Raw genomic sequence first — 12,491 nt, forward strand, 5'->3', positions numbered from 1 at the left:
AAATTATATTTGCATTTCAAAGTTTAATAAATTAATCACACTTTAAAGTTCCATTGCCCTAATTTTTCTTGCATTTCAAACAGTAACTTCCTAACTCCATACCTGACACATATCTATGTTTTTTAGGAAGAACAACAAGCATTTTTCTGTGAAAAAATACTGCCCAATTTAGTAATATTTCAAATACCATGATTCTATAAAGCCACGTAGGATTCTGCTTCCAAAATTAATTTTAATCTGTGAATATAATTTTATTCCATTAATCCTTCATTCCAACAATATCTTACTCTGATGGTTATTTAAACTTTGGTTGGTAATATTCTAATCAATTCCTAACTCCACAATTCCTGTAGGATTTGGTTTAGTTTAATTTTTAATTCTTATTTCATATATATGACTACATCTTATAATTAATATAAAATTATATTTTAATTAATTCAAATTAACTTGAATTGATTCTATACTTTAGATAAGATTTAAATGTTAGTTGGAAATATCCCAATAAATTCGTTACTCCACAATTCAAGTTAGATTTTTTTAATTTTTAATTTTTCATATATAAGTGGATTTTATAATCAACTAATGTCGGGATCATGGTGTTAAATTTTTTATTAAATTAAATTAAAACAAATCACTTTGAGTTATTGATTCTAAATTTTAAATTTTGAATCATATGTGACTGGTTGGATTCCAATAACTTCCTAGACTCCACGATTGATGTTTGATTGAATTGGGGGTTTTTCAAATTCAAGCATATTATTGCTATTTATAAAAAAATTATTAATGTAATTTATCTATAAAATTATCAATTTGGGAGCCAACTATAATAGATTAAATGAATATATTTTATTAAAAATAATATAATACCATGATCCCCATGTTACTTATTTGATTATAATATCATACCCTAATAATAATAGTGATCCCTACATTTTTGGAATTTAATTTAAGAAAGAATTTCCTAATAAATTCCTTCTAACGACTAAGATTTGGTGTGTATTTAAATTTTAAAAAGTTTTATAAAAAATTATACCCATGTCATTTTAATATTTATTAGAGATAATGCAATTATTATATCAACTTTAATTTATATAATTAATTAATTAACTGTTAATAAATGCTTTTTTCTATACATGTATTTACATTTCACAAGAATTGGGTAGTTACATATTTATTTGACTATATAAATTTAAAATTTTTTCATTTTTGAGTCAGTTATATATTTATTAAATGTGGTGCCTAATAATGATTAATCTTATTAAATATGGTTTTATATACTTCATTTATTTCTGATTGCATAATTTCTTTAACAAATATTTTTGACTATATAATGATATTATTTCTTGTCATCAATAAGTTATACATTTAAATAAAGTGGATTCCTTATGTTCCATTATCTCCCCTCTCTCATATAGTTGTAAACGTGGGTGCTTATGTGATCGTGTGGGTTGTTGGAGATAAGGATAGCAAGTCTCATATATAAAAACTGAGTGAGTACACTAATGATTGCAAGAACTTATTATTCTTCAATCCTCACCATGAATCCATCATTTTCTGACACTGATGAGTTATTCAAGAAAGCTGCCTTGCTTGCCATTGAATACTCCAAAGCAAGTCCTATATGGTGGTGTCCTCCCCCAGAATCTGTCGGCACTACCACTGTGAAGAGGTGCTTGAACCAGAGTCAAAGACAGTTTGAAAGCTCATCTCTTATAACATTTGATAGAGTGAAGAGTGAGGTAGTAGAAGCAAATGATGAACTTGACAATATTGGTGGTCTTATAGCATCTGATGGAGTGAAGAGTGAGGTGGTAGAAGCAAATGATGAACTTGACAATATTACTGGTCTTGTAGCATCTGATGGAATCAAGAGCGAGGTGGTAGAAGCAAGTGATGAATCTGCTGATGGTGGTAGTCCTACAACATGTGTTCCATTTAGGCGCTCTAAGAGAACCAAGAGTATGCCATTTTGGATGATTGACTATTATGTATATATGTGATGTATGTTTAAAATTTAATTTTAATTATGTTTTATTTGCAAATTATGTTTAGTAGGCTATCGAACATCTTGTAAGCGAACTCTTTGTGTGTGTAGGTTATATATTTCAATCTATTAATTTGGTTGATTTTGCTAGGTGTGTGAATGTCTATGCTAATATGCACTACAAATATATAATTTATGAGATATTTATTCCGTGAAATTAAAGCTTTTATTTTGTGCGTGCACATTATCATGATGGTTAATGGAGACATTGAGGGGATATGGGTCACACATTGAGACTTCATGGGTTAAGGAAGTTAACCTGACGTGGCACTTAAAAGCAGAAAAAAAGTTCAAGTTATGACGTAAATGTGCATTGAAAAATAAAAATCATGGAGAATATGGTTATATAAATATAAAAAATATATGTGTAAATAAAATAAAGAGATATATAATAACAGATATATTCATCTCAACAAACCATGAAATTTAATTAAAAAACATATTTTTGTTGGCAAAATTTAAACAAAATATATTTATTATAAATTAGTAATTTTAAATTTTAATCAAATTAACTGCCACGTTTTTTGATATTTTGCATTATTTTTAAAAATTTTATTAAATCATCATGGGCATCTTAGTAACCACCTTCGGAGATAATATGGCCATGTTGTGAGTTGGCTATTAGCCACACAAGCGCTTCTTCCTTTGTCTTCTTCTCCTTCTCTGGTATGTGTTCATTATAACCTTTTAACTACCATTTTGCCTTCCTTTATTCATTACTGTAGCATTAAGTTTGTATTTTCAACATGAATAAATGTGTGTTGGTAAAAAAAAAACATGAATAAATGTGAAATTTAAACTTTATGTACCAACACTTTTTTTTTGAAAAAAAAAATCATTTGGCTGGTTTTGATAATCATTTTCATCATTGTGTTGTTGCTACGTGTGAAGTAGAATTCTAAATGTTCAATGAATCCAAAAATTGCCTATAGTAACAAGCATCTAAGCTATTATATTAGATAATTGGAGGTATTCATCATTTAGCTTCTTTTATTTTGTATAATACTTTCTATGAATAACCTCTTCAATCCTATTAAATTGTAGCTTATGGAATTTTTTCTTGATAAAGATTATTATGCTATGTGTGTTATCACAGTTAAAATGGGTAAAAGGAAACAGATGAATGCATCTCTTGATTCTGCCTGCAACAAAGGTTAGTTTTCTATTTTAACCTTTTTCATAGATGGACATATATAAATATAATTTATGAATTAATTGAGAAATTATATTTTAAATTTTGAGATCATAGGAGAGAAGTTATATTTTCAAATTACCATCTTATTAATTGAGAAAAAAATAAATTGATTCACAAAATTGTGTTCTATTAATTCACACAATTATAATAACATCAGTATAAAAAATAACTAATAATTTAATTCAATTTTAATTTGACTATTGATATGATATAATTTTCAAGAAAATCATCTAAATTACTATTCACAAAATTATTATATAAATTCAAAATTATTCACGAAACGACAATATTCAGAAAGTTATATTTGAGATCAATATCGAGGATAAAGAAGGAAAGTGGTTTTTGGTAATTTTTAAAATAATAATTTTATATAGGAATAGGTATTATTTATATAGATATATTTAATATTTTTAAAATTAAAATTTTAAATTTTTCATTAATTGAGAAATTATATTTGAGATTTTGAGATCATGAGAGAGAAGTTATAGTTTCAAATTACAATCTTTTAAATTAAAAAAAATTATTTATTGGCATTCACTTGTCTTTTCCACACTTTTTTTTTTGGGGAAGTAAATAATTCTAAAGATAATGAAGATGTAATTAAAATATTACCTAAAATTAAATTGTAAAATGCTTTTTAATTTGCCAGATATTCTCTTCAGTCTAATGTCATATAAACGTGTCACACTTCACTATTGTTTTCTTTCTTTCTATGTTCAAGAATATCACGTATTTTATATCCCAACACTGCAAGCCATTACTTTTTTATCTTTTACAAATAAAGTATCTTTTCATAAATTTTAAATTGATACTGTCATATATGTTTTTGAACAATCCTGCCTTTTTTAGGCAATGCTCCTTTTAGAATTTTGATTTTTGTGACAAATTTCACCTTAATTTTTCAATTAGATCATTGAATATTCACTCGACAATTTTATCTTTAAATACTGAAAAAAGAAAAACATTGAGACTAAAATATTAATTTATCATTTGTTTTAATTTTAATGTTTGAATTTTTGAATTTAATTGCTGGGTATGACTAACTTTTCCATTTTAATCTTTCTTCACCTCAGAAAATATCACATCATCTAAAATTGCGAGACAACAACGGGTTTCTATCTTGAGAGAAAAAAGAAAGCAAACAACAAGGACATTTATTGCTAGGAATGGCATAACAAGTGAGGCCTTTGGCTTAAAACTTCCTTTCAAATCCTTTTGTATTATATCCTTCCTCCATCATATGCGTTCAACTAATTTATTTGAAATGTGAATATCTTGCACATTTGTATTTATACTTCTTCCTCTTCATCTTCTTTGATGTAAGATTCAGTGCAACCAATCAACAAGGGAAAACCTCCGACGAGCGTTTATAGCCACTCCCATAAAGTTCCCTTATACGATATCACTAATGGTAGGTTTCTTATAACAAGTTGGTATTTATAATTAACCTCGAAACTATAGAAAATTCACATTGCATAACATTTCATGCTCCAATAATGTGAAAATTTGTAAAGAATTAAAATATGCATTGTACTTTATTTGACTTTTGATGGTTCAACAATTGGGTTACATTACCTTAGTTAAATATGATTGAGATGTTTATTTTGAATGAAATTTTAATGTTATATATCTATTCATCCCTACTAATGTATCTGGATGAATTACAGTGCTTCAACATACATGCTCTACATCCAACACCCACAGACAATTTGGAGTTGAACCCCCTGTTAGTTGTAAGTGTTTGAGTACAAGCTTTAATAGTTGGTATTTGGTACGCATCAATTTTGTTAAATGTTTTCAATAATATACTATATATTCTGGAGGTTCATTCATGAGATGGGATTCTCATCAAGTTAATTTTTATGCAATGAGCTAATATTAATAGATCATTGAGTACACAAACTTTGCAATTAAATTTTCTTTCATGGACAATGGAAGTTAGTTGATTATTACGTGACAAATAATGTTAGAGCATGTTAATTGTCTAATTTTTTTTGACAGACAATCTATAAACATTTGATAATGTCCATAAAATCAAAGTTTAATATAGACATAATTTATTTTATTACTTTAATTTTTCAGCTCCTATTGATTTAGGCGACCAAGCATATCCATGTGTTCACTGTGGAGCTATTATGTGGATAAATGAACGACTTGAAAAAAATTGTTCTAACCTTCATCCAAAGTTTGGATTATGTTGTCTTCAAGGGAAGGTTGACTTGCCTAACCCAAAGCATGCTCCTTGGCAACTACAGAGGCTATTTCACTCCATAGATGATGATAGTAAGAATTTTCTTGATAATATTAGAGCATACAACATGATGTTTGCATTCACGTCCATGGGCGGAAAAGTTGATAAAAGAGTAAACAATGGTCGTGGTCCTTATGTGTATTGTATTAATGGCCAAAACATGCATATGATAGGCAGTGTTTTACCTGTTGAAGGAGCACCCCCTAAATTTTCTCAGTTATATATACATGACACTTCCAACGAGACAACAAATAGGATAGCTGCTGTAAGGTACTTTTGTTCTACACTTTTCAGTTTTGATTGCTTTTATAACTATATATAACCAAATTTTGATTCTAATTTTTTTGTCTTTTGTAATATAGTGGCCAAGACACAAAAAAATCTTTGCGGCCTTCTATTGTCCAACAATTGCAAAAAATATTGGACAATCACAATGAATTAGTTAAAACTTATAGACTTGCTCGAGATTTTATGGGGAATCATCAAGGTCAGGAAGTTAAGATTCGACTCATTCATAAGGGTGGTAAAAATGCTCATACATATAATTTGCCAACATCACCTAACGAAATAGCAGCCTTGGTTGTGGGAGACATTGGATCAACTGAACTTGGAAGAGATATTATTATTCAATATAGAAGTGGTTTGCTTGAGCGAATTTCTGAGACACACCAATCATATTTGCCAATGCAATACCCTCTATTATTTCCATATGGAGATGGAGGCTATACTGAAGGTATTCCACATAAGAAGACGCAACGAAAGATGAAAGGTGAGAGTGGAACTGTGTCACTTCGGGAATATTTTGCTTACAATATCCAAGATCGAGCATTGGATGGATCACTACTTTTATATGGCCGTAAATTATATCAACAATATTTGGTTGATGCATATACCATGATTGAGTCATATAGATTGAGATATATCAGGATGAACCAAAAAAAACTACGAGCAGAGGTTTATAATGGTTTAGCAGATGCAGTTTTTAGAGGTGATACTCAGGCTTCATTTGTAGGGAAACGAGTAATCCTTCCATCTTCTTTCACTGGTGGTGCCCGTTACACAATGCAAAACTACCAAGATGCAATGGCTATTTGTAGATGGGCTGGGTTTCCAGATTTGTTCATAACTTTTACAGCTAATCCAAAATGGCCTGAAATGACTAGATTTTTGGAAGCTCGTCAACTTCGTATAGAAGATCGTCCTGACATTGTCACACGTATATTTAAAATGAAGCTAGACTTGCTTATCAAAGATATTAGAAAAGAGGAAATTTTTGGAAGTGTCAAAGCAGGTATTACTCAAACTACATTAATAAGCTCCTTTTACTACTCTTATTTAGTTTACATATGCATTTGTAATATGCATGGTTTATTTCTATTTCTTTCTAATATTTGTTTTCATGTTTTTATGTTACAGTTCTATATACAATTGAATTTCAAAAGCGAGGTCTTCCCCATGCTCATATTTTGGTTTTCCTTGCAAATAAAGATAAGTTATCTACTGCTAAAGATATTGACAACATCATTTCAGCAGAAATCCCTAATAAAGAAGCACAACCTGAGTTACATGATGTAGTGGTGAATTATATGTTACATGGGCCATGTGGAATAGCTAATCCTCATTCTCCATGTATGGACAAAGGAATATGTACTAAGCAATTCCCAAAAAACTTTAACTCTACAACAGTGATCCATGAAGATGGATATCCAAGGTATAAAAGGGAAGATAATGGTGTACATGTCATGAAGAATGGGATCCCATTGGATAACAGATATGTTATCCCCTATAACGCAACTCTTTTACTAAAATATGGAGCTCACATTAATGTTGAAAGATGTAATCAAGGAGACTCCATTAAGTATCTTTTTAAATATGTTAATAAAGGTTATGATCGAGTTACTGCTGCATTCTATACTCAAGCAGATGATGTAAGTGAGGGTTTGGTTCGTGATGAGATCAAAATGTTTTTTGATTGTCGATATGTTTCGTCATGTGAATCAGTTTGGAGGATCTTAGGGTTCGATATTAATTATAGAAATCCCTCTGTTGAAAGACTATCATTTCACTTGCCTAATCATCAAATGGTGGTATTTGAGGAGAATGAAGATCTTCAACATGTTATGTCTAGAAATAATGGGAAACCGACTATGTTTGAAGCTTGGTTCATTGCTAATGCTAAATATGAAAATGCCAAAGGTTTAACTTACTCAGAGTTCCCTATGAAATTTACATATCACAAAGATACTTGTGAATGGACACCAAGAAAAAAAGGATTTTCCATCGGAAGGATGTATTACACACCACCAGGCAGTGGTGAGTCATACTACTTGCGCATGCTTCTTGCAACCATTAAAGGCCCAACCTCTTACAAATCCCTTCGTACAGTGAATGGTATCTACCATAATTCATTCAGAGATGCATGTTATGCTTTAGGATTGTTAGATGATGATAAAGAGTATACTGATGGGATACTTGAAGCAGCTCAATGGGCCTCAGCCAACTATCTGAGACGGTTGTTTTCGACCTTATTAGCCTGTAACTGTTTATCACGTCCAGAGTTTATATGGAGACAAATTTGGAAACCATTGTCTAATGACATATTGTATCAACAGAGACAAATAACAGGACACCAAGGTAAATGTGTACATATTATTACCTGTATCTTATCTTTACAATTCATATTTCTTTGTCTTTAATTTTACTTTATGAAATGCTATTAAAAATACAACATTTTACATACTTCTAACTATTTAAGTCCATTAGGTTTTCAGTTATCTGATGAGGAGTTGCAAAATTTAACCTTGCTTGAGATTGAGAAGCTCTTGAATGTAAATGCAAGGACATTATCTGAGTTTGGTTCTATGCCTTTGCCACAGTCATCTGTTATGGAATTAAGGAGCAACAAACTTATACGTATGGAGTTGAGCTATGACAAAAAATTATTATCATCAGAATTAATTTGTTTGTTGAACAATTTGACTCCTGAACAGAAGAAAATATATGACCAAGTGTTATCTACAGTCAAAAGTAATAATGGTGGCATGTACTTTGTTTATGGCCATGGTGGAACTGGAAAAACATATTTATGGAATACATTGAGCACCTCCTTACGTTCTGAGGGAAAGATTGTTTTGAACGTAGCTTCAAGTGGTATTGCCTCATTATTATTGCCAGGAGGTAAAACTGCTCATTCTCAATTTCGCATTCCAATTGCAGTTAATGAAGATTCAATTTGTAATATAAAACATGGTAGTCATCTTAGTGAACTGCTTATCAACACTTCCCTAATAATATGGGATGAAGCACCCATGGCCAATAAATTTTGTTTTGAGGCTCTTGATAAGTCTCTGAGAGATATCATGAAAGTTCAACAAGTAGATGCTGCGTTAAGGCCCTTTGGTGGCAAAGTTATTTTGCTTGGTGGTGACTTTCGACAAATTCTTCCAGTTGTGCGAAAAGGTAGTAGAGAGGATATTGTATTTTCTACAATCACTTCTTCATATTTATGGAAAGATTGTAAGGTTTTTACATTGACTAAAAATATGAGACTATTGACTAATGCAACATCTAAAGATGCAATGAGAGTTCAAGAATTTGCAAACTGGATTATCTCAATTGGTGATGGAAAAGTTGACAACAACCATAAAGAAGCAGAAGAAATTACAATTCCAGATGAGTTATTGTTAAACCCTACTCAAGATCCTCTTAGGTGTATTATTGATTCCACTTATCCAGAACTGCTACAGAATATACATAGTGCATGTTATTTCCAGGAGCGTGCTATCTTAGCTCCAACATTAGCAATTGTTGATGAAGTCAATGAATATGTTTTATCCATGCTCCCTGGTGATGAAGTTTGCTACTTAAGCGCAGACACAGTTTCTAAACAAGATGAAATAGGAGGTGCTTTACAAGATATTCACTCGCCAGAATTCTTGAATTCATTAACAATGTCAGGACTACCTAACCATGAAATCAAGCTTAAAGTAGGGGCTCCTATTATGCTTATGCGAAATATCGACAAATCTATTGGTCTTTGTAACGGCACTCGATTAATTGTCAGTAAACTTGTCAGACATGTCATTGAAGCTGAGATCATGACAGGAATCTCAAAAGGTCAAAAAGTTTTAATTCCTCGAATGACTATTACTCCATCAGATACAAGTTTACCTTTCACAATATGCAGACGCCAATTCCCTATTATGTTGTCCTTTGCAATGACGATTAATAAAAGCCAAGGACAGAGTCTCACAAATGTTGGATTGTACCTCCCACGACCTGTATTTACACATGGTCAGTTGTACGTTGCTATATCTCGAGTTCGTAGCAGATGTGGCTTGAAGATTTTAATTCTAGATGAAGAGGGTAAACCAACAAACAAAACCAACAATGTTGTTTATAAAGAAATCTTTAATGGTTTGACATAGATTCATATATAAGGTACATGCTCGATATAAACCTTGCCTCTTATCTATCATCTATTAGTGACTCATCGTTAAATAATATATCATAAAACTTTATATATAATTATTTTATAGTACGTTTTCTTATATTTGCTAATTGTTCCTTTTCAAATATTCAAAATTAACTTGCCAATTATGTTCTTTTATTCATATTCTTCCTTATATTTAACATCCACATAAAATTTCATCATTTGTTTCAGGAATATTTTACCAAGTTTTGCTGGTATTTATGGCTAGAGCTGTGTTCAGGTATTACATGGATTTTATTATCTATGATTGAACAACTCATTGATGAAAAAAAGCACACCTTCATTTACCTCCCTCCTATATATACATATATATATATATATATATATATTACCTCATGTTTAAATGAATTGTTGAACATTTATTCCTGTTAGATATATTGCATATTATATTAGATGTATTTCATTTGTGTATGTTATGATTTCATGCCTATATCTTTTGTAGTACACTCACATCTATTATATTTAGAAAATGTTTTCTACATGTATATTTAAATAAATGCATGTGTATATGTGTTGATTGAGTACTGATGTAATTCCAATTTTAAGTATGGTCAAAAACTAAATATAATCACTTCTCTCAATAGGAATTTGAATCTTGATTCATCACATTTTGAATTCATTTATATTGCAATTTTTTTATTATTGCAATACCATCATATATTTTAATTATTTTAAAATATATTTCTTATTATAACTTTATTTAAATAACTCATTTAGTAATACAAGTTAAATTAAAAATTATTATAATTCTTATAAGAGGACCCGTGCATTGCACGGGTGAAACACTAGTTATGTAATAACATTGCTTTAATTAAAATGTAAAAATATTCAATGTTTCTTTTAAAAAACTTTTATGACATTTTATCTTTTAACCTTTTTTTATTAATTGAGAGGTGTGGCATGTAATAGGTAATTATTTGATTAATTGAGAGATGAAGAGAATAATTGAACAAACTAATTCAATAAATAAATAACTGGTAAATATATTGTGGAAATTGGCTCATTTTTTAAGTGAATACATGCCCCCATTCCTATTAGAGATGTTCATTAGCATGGACATTAATCTCTCATCCAAAAATAGGATAATTGAAAAAAAATTAAAGGATACACATTTAAAGTATTGATAACGTATTATAAAAATAAATAAAGATTTAGAGGAGAAGAGAAGAGAATTGGAAGAAAAGAATAAAAGAATGATGGGGGAGATTTGTTTTTTAATCTTTGTGTGTAAAACATAATTGAGTTACATTTTATTTATAAGCACAAATATAACCAATTAAATCAAATAAAAGATACAAAATGATAATAACTTAAAGTAGCTGAAAAGATATAAGGGATACTAAAAAATACGGACATCCACGTAATCTTTTAAATTATTCATAACAAAAATATGAAATACTAAAATATAATTTAAAATGTTAAATTAAAATATTTAATAATAACATCTCAACAATAATTTTATCTTGAAACTAACACACTCAATTTACGCATCGAACCTTAATCACAAGCATCATGCGTGAACTATCAACTATGTCATGACCAAGGAAACTGGGAATATATTTGACAAAAAAAAAAAAAAAACTGCGAATATGTCATGGTCCTCGCGGACATTAACTCCAGGGGGTAAACGTAAATATCAGCGAAGAAAAAACTAAAACAGGTAAATACATAATAAAAGATTTAACTGTTGCGGATCGCTAATTCCAATTTGTTGTTATTATTTTCACACGTCGTCGTTTCACTGAACTTGTTCTTTCTGTACCTTAAGAGATAAAGCAAACCTGAAGCCGCTAGTATAACGACACCTGTAACACCACACACCAAGCTGGCCACAATTAGAGCGTCCCTCACGTGATCTCTATGGCGACCGCCTCCGGCGTCGCCGGTCCACCATGACGATGACGGGGAATCACTCGTATTCATAGCTTTCGGCAATGCCATACCAGAAGAGGTCGACGATTCCGACGACGAGTTCTGTCCGTTGAAGAACGACATCATCTCCGGTGGATAGTTCACTCCTCCCGACGCCGACGGCGGTGAGTCCTGAAAGACAAGGCCATGATCTGACGGCCGGAGCTCCCTCGCCACTGATTCTCCGGTAAGCATTAATGCGATCACTGCTAGTGGCGCGTAGGCGACAACGACGAGGAATTCACCTGGAGACGCCATAAAGTTTTGGGATCTGTGCAATGAAAATTATGCTTTACTTTCGTTTACGGAGGCTGGGCGAGAGGCAATATATAAGGTGATCAACACAACTCCGATCCGTGTCTAGGAAAAAGGTCTCATATCGCCGCTTGTCCTTTGTCTTTTACTGCTTCCAGTCCAAAATATATGCTTTAAAATATAAATTACAAATAATCTCATACATATAAATTTTTTTTTACCACTTTATCTTTTTTATGTATTAACTTAAATACTTTTGTAAATATATTTTTCACTCGTTATAGATTGTATGGATAATTAAAATTAGGATTAAAAAAAATATATTTTTTTAGGAATAAAGATT

General features: G+C 30.7%; 3 protein-coding genes across 3 annotated transcripts in view; 2 read left to right on the forward strand and 1 right to left on the reverse strand.

The window, feature by feature from the left end:
- The window catches only part of LOC129302684 (uncharacterized), a 5,659-nt gene extending 5,507 nt beyond the window's left edge, over window positions 1-152 (forward strand). The window contains exon 5 of the mRNA XM_054941587.1: window positions 127-152. Coding sequence (XP_054797562.1) covers window positions 127-152 — 26 coding nt within the window. The remainder of the gene's footprint in view (window positions 1-126) is intronic.
- A 1,386-nt stretch (window positions 153-1,538) lies between these two features.
- Window positions 1,539-9,917, forward strand: LOC129302686 (uncharacterized). Its single transcript, XM_054941588.1, has 6 exons — window positions 1,539-1,959; window positions 3,141-3,197; window positions 5,322-5,760; window positions 5,853-6,781; window positions 6,907-8,124; window positions 8,254-9,917. Exons 1-6 carry the CDS (start codon window positions 1,539-1,541, stop codon window positions 9,915-9,917), a joined length of 4,728 nt encoding a protein of 1,575 aa, XP_054797563.1.
- Window positions 9,918-11,491: 1,574 nt separating this feature from the next.
- On the reverse strand, window positions 11,492-12,263 carry LOC129300157 (uncharacterized). The gene has a single exon (XM_054938690.1). The coding sequence runs from the start codon at window positions 12,149-12,151 to the stop codon at window positions 11,663-11,665; it is 489 nt and encodes a 162-aa protein (XP_054794665.1). The 5' UTR covers window positions 12,152-12,263; the 3' UTR covers window positions 11,492-11,662.
- Window positions 12,264-12,491: the final 228 nt, after the last annotated feature.

The sequence above is a fragment of the Prosopis cineraria genome, unplaced genomic scaffold, assembly GCF_029017545.1.
Source record: "Prosopis cineraria cultivar Desert tree isolate PC_DT_omini unplaced genomic scaffold, ASM2901754v1 PC2, whole genome shotgun sequence".
Classification (NCBI taxonomy): Eukaryota; Viridiplantae; Streptophyta; class Magnoliopsida; order Fabales; family Fabaceae; genus Prosopis; species Prosopis cineraria.

Excerpts from the sequence above, each read along its gene's own strand:
- LOC129300157 (XM_054938690.1), bottom strand. The coding sequence starts at position 12,151 with ATGGCGTCTCCAGGTGAATTCCTCGTCGTTGTCGCCTACGCGCCACTA.
- LOC129302686 (XM_054941588.1), top strand. The coding sequence starts at position 1,539 with ATGAATCCATCATTTTCTGACACTGATGAGTTATTCAAGAAAGCTGCC. Across the intron at positions 1,960-3,140 it reads GCGCTCTAAGAGAACCAAGA|TTAAAATGGGTAAAAGGAAA; the intron begins GTATGCCATTTT and ends GTGTTATCACAG. Across the intron at positions 3,198-5,321 it reads TGATTCTGCCTGCAACAAAG|CTCCTATTGATTTAGGCGAC; the intron begins GTTAGTTTTCTA and ends TTAATTTTTCAG.